Source organism: Thamnophis elegans, chromosome 14, assembly GCF_009769535.1.
Source record: "Thamnophis elegans isolate rThaEle1 chromosome 14, rThaEle1.pri, whole genome shotgun sequence".
In the NCBI taxonomy this organism is placed as follows: domain Eukaryota; kingdom Metazoa; phylum Chordata; class Lepidosauria; order Squamata; family Colubridae; genus Thamnophis; species Thamnophis elegans.
This window is the reverse complement of record NC_045554.1, coordinates 17,468,418-17,481,856: the sequence shown is the minus strand read 5'-3', so window position 1 is coordinate 17,481,856 and position 13,439 is coordinate 17,468,418. Positions and strand designations below refer to the sequence as shown.

The following is a 13,439-nucleotide window of genomic DNA, read 5'->3' as shown; positions in this document are numbered from 1 at the left end:
AATCCATTAGATCAGCGAAAATGTTGGTGGTCTGCAGAAAAATTATTTGCATTTTTTATATGGCACTAAATCAGGGGTCCTCAAACTACGGCCCCTGGGCCGGATACATGCAATGAATGCTTGTGTTGCTGCAGAGAGTCTCCCCCTTCGGGGTTTTTTTGTGTGGACTGGGAGGGCAGAAATTCTGACTTGGGGTCTGCTTCAGCCTCCTGGTGCAGGGCTTTGGGCGAAGGCTGGAGGGAAGCACTGCTGGTTGCGAAAAGCCAGAGGGCCTTGTTCCAGTGGGGCTGCATCATGGCCTGGAAGTGGCTGACCATCTCAGCCCGCTGAGCCTCCAGGTGCCAGTATCTGGACTTGCCCTCCCGCAGGTCTTTCCTCTGCTTGAAAAGCCTATGCTGATAATCCTCAGTGAGGTGCTTCTCCTGAGCCTCTTTCTCAGTCAGATCCAATTTGAACTGAGCTGTTTTGCCAACTCTTTCTCGTGGTGGCTGCTTAGCTCCAGCAACTGCTTCCTGTTGGGACCCTAAGGAGCCCGGGAGGACAGGCGAGGAGTGGATGGGAAGGGAGGGGCGAGTAGGGGCCAGCGAGGCATCCCTTGGCATGTGACCTTGAGTTGGCCATGCCCACTCAGTCACATGACCACCTAGCCACACCCACCCACCCAATCATTAGGCAGATCATATTAGTGGTCCGTGGGATTTAAAATTATGAATTCAGTGGTCCCTGAGGTTCAAAAGGTTGGTGCATTAGACAGTGTCAAGGACCCTAAGACAACAACTCCATCACAATTAATATCAGATCTGGCTCTGCAAACTAGAGGCCATTCTTTGGGCCCTAAAAAAAGATGGTTATTTCTCATTTTTGGCAGTCTAATTCTTTGTGCTTTCAGCTGTCGAATCCTTTACCCGTGACGATTGACTGTGGCTCATTCATCTATTTCTCTTAGATTCTGACATGTTTTTGGCCTGCTGTGTCTAGCTCGGGATGTTCATGGATCCGTTGATTATTGGCTGATTCAATTCCAACAGATACTAACTGGGTGGTTAATATGGGGGCGGGGGTGGAGGGGGAAGCAAGCCTGCAAAAGAAAACAACCAAAGTCACAGGTACCCCTGTTGCTTTCCCAGAGACGGTGGAAAGCCACGGTCCAGAGAGTTAAGCAACCGTTCTCAAATATCATGGAAAATTGAAATGCAGCAAAAGAAGGAACCCTGGGAAGAAATGAATGGGCTGAAAATATAATCAGGGTATTGTTATTTTCATGGTGTCAGTATTAAATCTTTAATAAGAGCGATGAGCCATCCCAGTCAAATGCTCTTCCAATCTATTTTTGAAAACCTCCAGTGATGAGGCATCCACGACTTCTGAAGGGAAGCCGTTCCACTGATGAATATTTTCACATTCAGGAGATTTCTCTTTAGTTTCTGCTTCTCTCTTTGATTAGTTTCCACCCATTGCTTCTTGTCCTGCCTTTAGTTGCTTTGGAGAATAGGTTGACCCTCTCTTGTTTGCAGTAGCTGCTCAAGGACTAGAAGACTGATATCATATCACCCTTAGTCCTTCTCTTCGGTGGGATTAGGCATACCCTGCAATGGTTCATCATATGGTTTAGCCTCCAGACCTTTTATCAGAGCCGTGGTGCCAAAGTGGTTAGAACGCAGTACTGCAGGCTACTTCTGCTGATTGCCAGCCGCCGACAGTTTGATTCTCACCAACTCAAACTTGACTCAGCCTTCCATCCTTCCGAAGTTAGTAAAATGAGGAGGACCCAGTTTGTTGAGGGCAATAGGCCACTGCTTTAGTGCCAGGGAAGCAAGGACTGGCAGCCCCAAGATATCTTAGAATATCGAGAGAAGCTACTTAAAACTCTTTCCAAGTGATTTAATAAATGTTAATTCAATTTCGCATGACAACTGGAAAATACAAGATAAATAGCAATTGCAACTTAGACTTGTATACCACTTCATAGTGCTTTACAGGATTCTCCTAAGTGTTTCTGAGGTCTGCCAGGTATGGCTTGGCGCTTCGTAGGAATCCTGCCATCAAAGCTGGTGGGGGAGAGTTGGATACATGGGCAATAAAGCTGTGTGTATATGTGATGGGAAATAGAGGAGGGTAGACAGTGGTGAAATTCAAATATTTTTACTACTGGGTCTGTAGGCATGGCTTGGTGGGTGTGGCAGGGGAAGGATACTGCAAAATCCCCATTTCCTTCCCACTCCTGGGGGAAGGATACTGCAAAATCTCAATTTCTTCCCCACTCCTGGGGGAAAGATTCTGCAAAATCTCCATTTCCTTCCCACTCCTGAGGGAAGGATACTGCAAAATCTCCATTCCCTCCCCACTCCGGGGAAAAGGACACTGCAAAATCTGGGGCCAGCCAGCGGTGATATTTGCCGATTCTCCAAACTACTCAAAATTTCTGCTACCGGTTCTCCAGAACCTGTCAGAACTTGCTGAATTTCACCCCTGGGGGGAGATGACAGGAAGACCATTGAAGCTCAGCACCAGTTTGCTCCGGAATCCAAAGCCAGACATCCTAAGAAAGGATGCCTATTATTCCAAAACATCTCTGTTTTCTCATAATTTCTCGGCAAGTTCAGATTGGCTGAAGACGGACTGGTCATGGGAGGAGGGCTGGGAGGAGGGGAAACCTTTCTGTATCTGTGGCAGGCAAAATCCAGAGCTAACCTGACTTTACTGCAGTGCGCATCCTTTTAGTAAAATAAATTTTCATTTCAACCCATTGAAGTCCAGGGTCTTTCTTTCCTGAGGGTTCAGATTGGGGCAGGCCTTTGCCCCCTTGGGGCAACCATGACCTGGATGACTGCGGCCAGTCAGCTCCAGCACGTATACGTGCACTAGCCTGCTAATTTTTGGCCTTGGTTTTCAGCTGTGTTTCAACCTCAGCCGTTTTTTGCCTCCGGAGGGAGAAAAACGGCCCAAGAGGCAACCTGGAAGTCTCTTCCCAAACTTCCGGTTTGCTCATTGGGCTGTTTTTCGCCCTTCAGCGGCTTCAGGAAAGCCTCCTGAAGACTCCGGAGGGAAAAAAACAGCCCATCGGGTAACCCGGAAGTTGGAAATGGGCCATTTCCAGCCTCTGGAGGGCCTCCGGGGGGCAGGGAAGGCCGTTTTCGCTCTCCCTAGTTTAGTTTTAGTTTTTTTTTTTAGTTTTATTTATTATTTATAGGCCGCCCTTTTCCCTGAGGGGACTCAGGGCGGCTTACAATTCATGGGAGGGGGTGTGCAAGACAAAACATAAGACAGTACGTGAATAAAAAAATAAACAATAAAACACAACTTTCATTCAACATTCGGGTGGGGCGGATTAAAATCTTTATCCCCAGGCCTGACGGGATAGCCAGATCTTAAGGGCTGTGCGGAAGGTCTGGACGGTGGTGAGGGTGCGAATCTCCACGGGGAGATCGTTCCAAAGGGTCGGAGCTACTACTGAAAAGGCTCTCCTCCGCGTAGTCACCAGTCGGCACTGACTGGCGGATGGAACTCAGAGGAGGCCTAATCTGTGCGATCTAATAGGTCGAAGGGAGGTAATTGGCAGGAGGCGGTCTCTCAAGTACTCAGATCCACTACCATGGAGGGCTTTATGGGTGGTAAGTAGCACCTTGAAGCGCACCCGGAGATCAACAGGTAGCCAGCGCAGCTCGCGGAGGATAGGTGTTATGTGGGCGAACCGCGGTGCGCCCACAATCACTCGCGCAGCCGCATTCTGGACTAGCTGAAGTCGCCGGATGCTCTTCAAGGGCAGCCCCATGTAGAGCACATTGCAGTATTCCAGCCTAGAGGTCACAAGGGCTCGAGTGACTGTTGTGAGGGCCTCCCGATTCAGGTAGGGTCGCAACTGGCGCACCAGGCAAACCTGGGCAAATGCCCCCCTGGTCACAGCCGACAGGTGATGGTCAAAAGTCAGCTGTGGGTCCAGTTGGACTCCCAAGTTGCGAACCCTATCTGAGGGGTATAAAATTTGACCCCCCAGCCTGAGCGATGGAACACTGGCCAAATTATTGGGAGGGAAACACAACAGCCACTCGGTCTTGTCCGGGTTGAGTACCAGTTTGTTAGCTCTCATCCAGTTCTTAACGGCCTCAAGACCCCGGTTCATCACGTCCACCGCTTCATTGAGTTGGCACGGGGCGGACAGATACAACTGAGTGTCGTCCGCGTATTGGTGGTATTTTATCCCGTGCCTCCGAATGATCTTGCCCAGCGGTTTCATGTAGATGTTAAATAGTAGGGGGGATAAGACCGAACCCTGCGGCACCCCATATGTTAGGGGCCTAGGGGACGATCTCTGCCCCCCAACCAACACCGACTGCGACCTGTCTGAGAGGTAGAAGGAGAACCACTGCAAAACAGTGCCTCCCACCCCATCTCCCGCAGTCGTCGCAGAAGGATACCATGGTCGATGGTATCGAAAGCCGCCGAGAGGTCGAGGAGAACCAGGATAGACGCATGGCCTCCATCCCTGGCTCTCCAGAGATCATCGGTCAATGCGACCAAAGCGGTTTCTGTGCTGTAACCAGGTCTGAAGCCGGACTGGAAGGGGTCAAGGTAGCTAGCTTCCTCCAAGGACCGTTGGAGCTGGAAGGCCACCACCAGGCTCCTAGAAAGCCTCTGGAGCCTGGGGAAGGTGAAAAATGGACCTACCGGGCCCACCAGAAGTCTTAAAATGGGCCGGAGGGGCAGGGGTGGCCATTTTTGCCCTCTCCAGGCTCCAAGAAAGCCGTACGCACATGCGCAGGGCAGCAGGGAGGGGGGGTCACACATGCAATAGGGCGCACATGCGTCCATTTGGCACCTGAGGCGAAAAAGGGTTGCCATCACCACCGAGAGGAGGCTTCCATTTTTAATCCTTTTCTCCTGACTTTAAGGAAAAAGAGAAAGTGGTTACAGAGCAAAAAGTGATCACATGACCTTGGGGCACAGCAACGGTCATAAGTATGAATCTGAATTTTGATCACGTGATCATGGGGACGCTGCAAAGTTGTAAGATAGAAAATGGTCATAAGTCACTTTTTTTCAGTTGTAACTTTGAAGGGTCACTAAATGAACTGTTGTAAGTCGAGGACTACCTGTATTTAAAAGGCGGTGAAACTTTAATCACATATGCATTATAAATGCAAATATCAAAAAGATTATTTAGGGCAGAGTTTCTGCAGCCCTGATCCCCGCCTAACTTCCTTTTGTCCTTCTTCCCTAATCCTCCTCTCTAGATTTCTCTCCTACATCTCTCTTTCAAGTAGGGATGCAGTGAAGAGATGTCATAAAAAGTATAAATGTAAACACTTAAAAGAAAGTTTGCTGGGAATTCTGGAAAATGTCCTTTCGAAAACCAGGAAAGAGAACATTGCTTTAGGAAAAAAATGGTTTTATACACCCTTTTAAAAAGCTGCTACAGGACAGAGGCAAGTTGACAAACTGCTCTGGTTTTAATTTTTCCTTTTATGGTTTTTTTTAAATTATCCCTGCTTGGGGGGAGGAATGTGGATTGAGAATGAGCATGAAGCAATTTAGACCTTTTAAAAAAAAAGATGAGAGAGGACAGCTAACCTCTTTAAAACCAAGAGGATTTTTCTTACATCTTTCAAATGCATATAAAGCTTGTCTTATTTAATTCCATAAAATTGTCCTAATTTCTGGCCTCTAACTTCCATTAGGCTAATTGGCACAACACTTCCTGGGATATCTTTTTTTTAAAAAGCATGCACATGCACACAAAGAGAGGGGGAGGAAGAGGGGGGAGAGAGAAGAGAAGGGGAGAGAAGAGAGGGGGGAGAGAGAAGAGAAGGGGAGAGGAGAGAGGGGGGAGAGGGGGAAGAGGAAAAGGGAGGAGTAGAGAGCGGGGAGAGGGCGAGAAAGGGGAGAGAGGGGGAGGAGGAGGGGAGAGAGAAGGGGAGAGAAGAGAGGGAGGGAGAGGGAGAGAGAATAGAGGGAGAGCGAGGAGAAAAGAGGGCGAGAGAGAGAAGAGGAGAGAGGGGGAGAATGTGGGGGAGAGAGGAGAAGGGGAGAGAAGAGAGAGGGAGAGGGAGGGAGCGGAGAGAGGAGAGGGAGAGAAGTGAGAGTGTGGGGGAGAGTGAGAGGGGAGAGAGGAGAGAGAGGGAGGGAAAAGGAGAGAGGAGAGAGGGGGAGAGGGAAAGAAAGAGAGAGAGGAGAGAGTGAAAGAGAGAGAACTGTATTTGTCCATAAAAACTTGCTGAAGGTGTTGACAGCTGTCCCGCCCAGTGGAAATGGTCACCCTGTGTCCAAAGCCTGGAAATAAGCGCACAAATGTTTGTCATGTAGAACCTGTGGGCACAACATGATGGGAAGAAGGGAGAGACAAAAGTGGCACCTAATTTCTTCAAGAATCTAAGTATGTATGTATGGAGAATAGGATCTTCAACAGATATTAGCTGAAGGAGATGCAGCTTCAAAATATCCATTCAAAACAAACTTGAATTTAGTCATCCCAGAAAATGAGTTCTCTACTCTTATCTGTTGCTTCTGCCTTTCTCTGCAGCTGCTCTGCTGTAACCCCTGCTAGCTGGTGTGTTGTGAAGTCGTGGCTTGTTTGGGGCATTTAGTTCCTTCTGTGGGATGGAGTTGCCAGTAGAAGCCAGACACTATCTTGAATTTGACTATTCAGTTCAAGACACTATCTTGAATTGAATAATTCAATGCAATTGAATAAGTGCAATGACTAATAATTATGCAATTGAATAATAATGGAATAATATCCAATTATCCAATTGAATTCAATTATTCAAGTCAAGACACTATCTTGAACTAAATAATTCAATTCAAATGAATAAATGCATTGGAAGAAGAATTATGCAATTGAATAATAATGGAATAATACCCAATTATTCAATTGAATTCAATTATTCAAGTCAAGACACTATCTTGAACTGAATAAGGCAAGACGAGAAACAATGGATGTAAACCAATCTAGCAGAGAAACAACCTAGAACTAAGGAGAAATTTCCTGATAGTTAAAACAATTCATCAGCTTCTGCGGGCAACTATTCATCCTGGAACAACTCTGCTATGCATGAGACCAAGGATAGACTTTTTGTGGTCCCTCCTTATCTCATGAGTTTTTTAATCCTCTAAGATTGGTTTCCATCCATTGCTTCTTGTCCTGCCTTCAAGTGCTTTGGAGAATAGGTTGGCCCCCTCTGAAGTATGGGAAGACTGCTATCATGTTACTCTTAGTACAGAAAAATACAGATATTTTTAAAGGAAGAAACCTTTTAATAATTACTTGGCTGAACTATTTAAAACACAAACCAAATGTGAATAAAGCCATGCGTAATTAAAAAGACTCTTCAAGGCTCTTTGCTGCTGGGCTCAATTTTCTGTGTCTACATTTTAAAATACATTTCTACATCTTCTTTCTACGTTTTTAAATACCAATTGATCCAAATAAAGATGGACTTTAATATCCAGTCTTTGGCCATAATAAACCTGAACAACAAAGCTTAAATTTGTTCTTTTTGTTTGCAACGTTGTTGAATGTCCTTAGAAAAATAGACAATAAAATCAAACTATTTTTGATTTTTGCTACCAACAAATTGTTGGTAACAATTGCTACCAACCTGCCTTCTATGGAGGACCTGTATAATGTCTTCTCTTCTCTTCTCTTCTCTCCTATCCTATCCTATCCTATCCTATTCCATATTCTATTCCATTCCATTTTGTATTCCATTCCATTTCATTCTCTATTCAATTCTATTCCATTCTATTCCATATTCTATTCTATTCCATTCTATATTTATTCTATTCTATATTCTATTCTAGCAACATTTATTAAAAATGGTTCTATTTCCGTTTTTTTTTAAAAAAAACTTTCATTAAATCATTTTTTGACAAAATTAAACCTATCCCATCAGGAGAGACCCTGCCTAGGTATCAACAAGCATCATTTAAGCAAGGCTTTGATGAGATTTCTCAAAAAGAAAAGAAATGCAAGGTTTAAAATTCCAAGTTGCTTTTAAGAAAACCAGAACTAGAGCAACACCAAAGGTCTTGTCCCAAAAAAGTTGCTTAAATGGGGAAGGGTTTATTTGGAGCTCCCAGTTCCAGAGGTGGTGTGTGTGTTTGTGTGTGTGTGTGGCTGTGGCTGTGGCTGTGTATGTGTGGCTGTCTGTGTGTCTATGTATGTTCTAGCATAACTCTGGAAGACCTCAAGCAATTTCAACCAAACTTGGTGCACAGATTACTTACCCTGTGGAAACAAATAATGTGGGAATAAGACACCCCTAACACCCCTTTGGTGGGGTGTGTTCTGTTAAGATACAGCCTGTTGTGCCTTAAAATGGCTTCTATGTGCTGCCGTAAAATGGCTTCTGGTAAGGAGAAAAAACCAACATGAGAAATTACGTTTAATCTGGACATTTTCCCTCTATTAATAAATATCCAGGCAACGCTGGGTTATCATCTAGTTTTCCTATAAAAAAATCAATGCTCCTGCAGTTATCGTGTTCTGACAAACCAATGGAACGTGTTTATTTGAGGGCATCTGTGTGGCTTTTATCCCTGCAGAAACCTGATGCCAAGGACCTTGGAAGGACAGATCACCATGGAGAAAACGCCAAGTTATTTTGTGACCAAGGAAGCCCCGCGGCGCATTTACAACATGTCCAGAGACACCAAGTTGATCGTGGTGGTTCGCAACCCTGTGACTCGGGCTATTTCAGACTACACACAGACCCTTTCCAAGAATCCCACCATCCCCAGCTTCCAAAACTTGGCCTTCAAGAACCTGAGCCTGGGCCTCATCGATACCACCTGGAGTGCAGTGAAGATCGGCCTTTACGCAAAACATCTGGACCGCTGGTTGCGCTACTTCCCTCTCTCCAAATTTCTGTTTGTCAGCGGGGAGAGGTTGGTGAGTGACCCAGCTGGGGAAATGGGCCGGGTCCAAGACTTCCTGGGCCTCAAGCGCGTGGTGACGGACAAGCATTTCTACTTCAACGAAACCAAGGGTTTTCCTTGCTTGAAGAAACCGGAAGGGAGCAGCCGGCCACGGTGTTTGGGGAAGTCCAAAGGACGGCCGCACCCCAAAATCGACCTGCAGGTTGTCCAACGCCTGCAGGAATTCTACAGGCCCTTCAACTTAAAGTTCTATCAAATGACAGGGCAGGACTTTGGGTGGGACTGAGAGATCTCCTGGCACCAAGGAGGCAGACGGAGGCAATGGGAGGCCTTCTCCAAGGTCACGTATTTCTGCTGGGCAAAGGTGCATCTGAAATGCCACATCTGAGGAACATTTTCTGACCCCTTACTAATTTATATAATTTCCTTCCAATAAGAGAGGATTGTTATGCTTACGGTGTACAGAGAAAAAGCCTTTGAGCCTTCCCCAGCTGAAGAGCAAAGGACAGGAAGCATAGATTGATTGAAATATTATGCTAAATAAATCTGGCCAAAAAGGATAAGATTTCTGAATTCGTGTTGGGTGAGAGAAAATAAGTCAAAAAGAGCTTTCCTTGGGTCTGAAGTGTCATCCAGTCAGTTTTCCTCTTACCTATGTGATTGATTGTACAGGTAGTCCTCGACGTACGACCATAATTGAGCCCAAAATTTATGTTGCTAAGTGAGACATTTAAGTGAATTTTGCCACGTTTTACAATCTTTCTGACCACAGTTGTTAATTGAGTCACAAACACCTGAACCAGTTCCCAAGCCACCCCTGGGCCACCGCCATTTTGGTTTTTAGTTACTGCACGTCACTAAACATTTATATATATTTTATGTGCGAAGAGCAATTTATATTGAACAGGGCAGGCACGTGCAGCATTGCGCATGGGTTGCAAACCGGTAGTAAAACCAGCAGCAATCCACCCCTGGACCATGTGGAGACCACAACGGTTGTAAAGCTGAAAAACTTTACACTTTAAAGTAAATCACTTTATCAGTGCTGTTGTAACTTCAAAAAGTAAATCACTTTATCAGTGCTGCTGTAATTTCAAAAAGTCGCTAAGCGAACTGTCATAAGTCAAGGACTAGCTTTATTTCATGTGGATGATGTAAAGAAGTCAGGTTACAGTTTCACTCCAAATCAAATGACTGGCCTTCATGGTGGGTGGTGGATAGGACAACACCAACGTAGAATTTACTGAAATTAGTCGATGTGCTTAAAGTCTATATTCATTTTGGGAAAACTCTCATTGTGCTAACAATTTTGTGAGAACTTCTTGGTATGTCCCTGTTCTGACCTAGGCTTCCCCAGCAGCACGAAGCCGAGTCTTCATCCCGATAAACCCCTTTTATTTTATTTTATTTTATTTACTGTGAATTCTTCTCCAGCAAAGTCTTTCCTCCCCCACAGTCTTTCAAGATAGTACACAATTACCGACCTTTATCAGGCATGGAGAGTGGCCAGGCTGATATCTTTCAGACGCCGCAATACTTGGCAAGAATGCAGGAATGAACTAATTGTCTCCTGCAAACTCCCCTCCCCTTTCGCTCCTCTTTTATTCCCTATGGGAGGGGCCATTCACCATCCATCTGTGATCTCACTCCCAAGTCGACCCTTGTTCCTTAGCTGTTCCCTTCGTCTGGCAACTCTGTGCATGCGCACACTGGGAATAGGCTCCAGCTGTTCGTCTGCCTCACTGATGTCCGCCTCTGAAGGCAGCTGATAACTGGCATATGGCCCTGACTCCCTCTCTGCCTCCGACACAGAGCCCTTACCAGACTCTTCCCCAGACTCCAGGACTGGCCCAGGTTCCTCCCCCCCCACCCAACCTCCTCACTGTCTGACTCTGCTGCCAACTCCATTGGTGGGCCACAACAATCCCAAAACTTTCTGGTTTACAAAGAACCAAGATTAGTATGTTAATGCACAACATTTCAATTTGCACAGCACACATTGCATGCCCAGCATATGTTTGTGTGCAGTGTGAGAAAGCACAACTACCTATTCAGAATCCTCACACTAAAGTGAAATAAGGTGCTGCCACTTTCCCAAGGTCTAGGCTGCATGTAAAGAATTAATAATCTCCATTTAGCTAAAGTAACCACTGGTCAAAGGAAAATCAAGAGTGCATTTTGTACAGCAAAAACACAGGCTGCGGGACAGTATTTCATTGGCGCTTTCAGCTTGTGACAATTTTAGCTTTTTTGAAATTTAAAATTCATAATTTCCAGCCATTATGCTGGAAGATGCCACAAGAAGATGTGCTTAAATGTACAACTGTTAGTTGCACGCTATCTGAAAATCAAGGGGTCATTTTTTTCCCACTGAGATTTATGGGAAGCTACATTGAAGTCTCAGTGGCTAACATGCTGAGCTTGTCAATCAGAAAGGTCAGCAGTTCAGCGGTTTGAATCCCGAGCACTGCGTAACAGAGTGAGCTCCTGTTACTTGTCCCAGCTTCTGCCAATCTAGCAGTTCGAAAGCGTGTAAAAAGGCAAGTAGAAAAATAGGAACCACCTTTGGTGGGAAGGAAACAGCGTTCTGTGCTCCTTCGGTGTTGAGTCATGCTGGCCACATGACCACGGAGACATTTTCTGACAGCGCTGGCTCTTCGGCTTAGAAATGGAGATGAGCACTGCCCCCTAGAGTTGGGAACCACTAGCACATATTTGCGAGGAGAACCTTTACTTTTACATTACAGGTCTGTGGAGATTCTCAGTCATCTGCTTTTGCAAAAGGCAAACTGGACTGTTTTTTTTTTTGTTTTTTTTTTTTTTTGAGGAAGAAGAACAAAACATTTTGTTTCTCATCCAAGAAACTTCATCACTACTCATGAAGTGGATGAGGAAACAAAATGTTTTGTGATCTCCAAAGTGCTTTTTCGAAAGACAGCTGGACTGTTGGAAGAAATGTCCATCTGGGTTCAGTTCAAAGTAAGGAGAAAGACACTGGAAACACGGAGGCTGCTTGGAAAGGTGGTTTTAATGGTGGACAGGATCCCATGCCTTGAAGATCTTGGGTGAAGGAAGAAAAAAGGGAAGAGATGCTGAGAGTGCCTGGTTATATGCCCTCTCTGGGCTTTTGAATTTGAGCTTGTGATCTGATTGGTTGTCAGACTCCCATGGGGCCATGCAGGGGCAACTCTGTAGGCTGACCTGAGTCCCAAGCTTGGTTGAGCCTTGCTGGGTGATGATGCAATGGAAGGGCTTTGGGCAATTCCTACTATGGCTCTTCCTGAAGGAGGTAGATCTTTGTTATGTAGAATAGACTAGCCCAGGCCTTAATGGCCCATTGACAAAGGTGGGGGTGGCTTGGTTTCTCCTCCCTTTTAGGAGAAATATTCTACCCTTTTAATATTTCCTAGAATGTTTCATTCTTCTAGGAAAGGGATGAGTGCTATCTTCCTACAAGAGGCAACAGCCAACATAACAAACAGTTTGGACAAGAGGCAGAGATTCTGTTGTTATTTTTTTAGGATCGTTTTTTGGTAAAGGTAACTCAAAGGTTCAGTAGAACTTCAACAAGGGTTCCTGTAGTAACTCTGAGCCGTAGCTAGTAAAAAAAAAAGAAAATAACAAAAGTGTCTCTGTTTCACTCTCCAAATGTTTTCGACTGGTTTTTCTTGTTCATACATTTACAGGGCTGTGCCGCATGGATTTACAAAGCCAAAAACAATAGCAATGCTCTATTTTATACATCTGATAGCACAGAGATGAGCAAGATTTAAAAGAAGAAGAAGAAGAAGGATGGAGCAAAATTTAGAGATTTACCAGATTTTGCTTTTTTAAATTTCTTCATGGGTTGCAATTTGTGCACAAGTGATGATTTGGCGATCATAAAACATGCCACAAAGAATTGACACGTACACCTAGAGGACTGCATCCAGTTTTGGTCACCATACTATAAAAAAGATGTTGAGACTCTAGAAAGAGTGCAGAGAAGAGCAACCAGGATGATTAAGGGACTGGAGACTAAAACATACGATGAACAGTTGCAGGAACTGGGCATGGCTAGTCTAGTGACGAGAAGGACCAGGGGAGACAGGAGAGCAGTCTTCCAGTATTTGAGGGGCTACCACAGAGAGGAGGGGGTCAAGCTATTCTCCAAAGCACCTGAAGGCCAGACAAGGAATAATGGATGGAAACTGTACGAGGAGAGATTCAACCTGGAAATAAGGAGGAACTTTCTGAGAGTGAGAACAATCAACCAATGGAACAGAAGTTGCCTTCGGAAGTTGTGGGAGCTTCATCACTAGTAATGCTTTATAAAACCCTAGTAAGACCACACCTGGAATACTGCAACCAATTTTGGTCTCCATACTACAAAAAAGATGTTGAGACTTTGGAAAAAGTTCTGCGAAGAGCAACTAAACTGATTAAAGACCTGGAGACAAAAACATACAAAGAATGGCTATAGGATTTGGGTCTGGTTAGTCTAAAGAAAAGAAGAATTAGGGGTGACATGATAGCAGTATTCTGGTATTGGAGGGGCTGCCACAAAGAAGAGGGGGTCAAATTAT

The 13,439-nt window shown here is 45.1% G+C and overlaps 1 protein-coding gene across 1 annotated transcript in view; it reads left to right on the top strand.

Moving 5' to 3' along the window:
* The window catches only part of HS3ST6 (heparan sulfate-glucosamine 3-sulfotransferase 6), a 76,143-nt gene extending 66,983 nt beyond the window's left edge, over window positions 1-9,160 (top strand). Inside the window, exon 2 of the mRNA XM_032231036.1 lies at window positions 8,542-9,160. Within this exon, the coding sequence (XP_032086927.1) occupies window positions 8,542-9,160 (619 nt within the window). The remainder of the gene's footprint in view (window positions 1-8,541) is intronic.
* The last annotated feature ends 4,279 nt before the right edge of the window (window positions 9,161-13,439 follow it).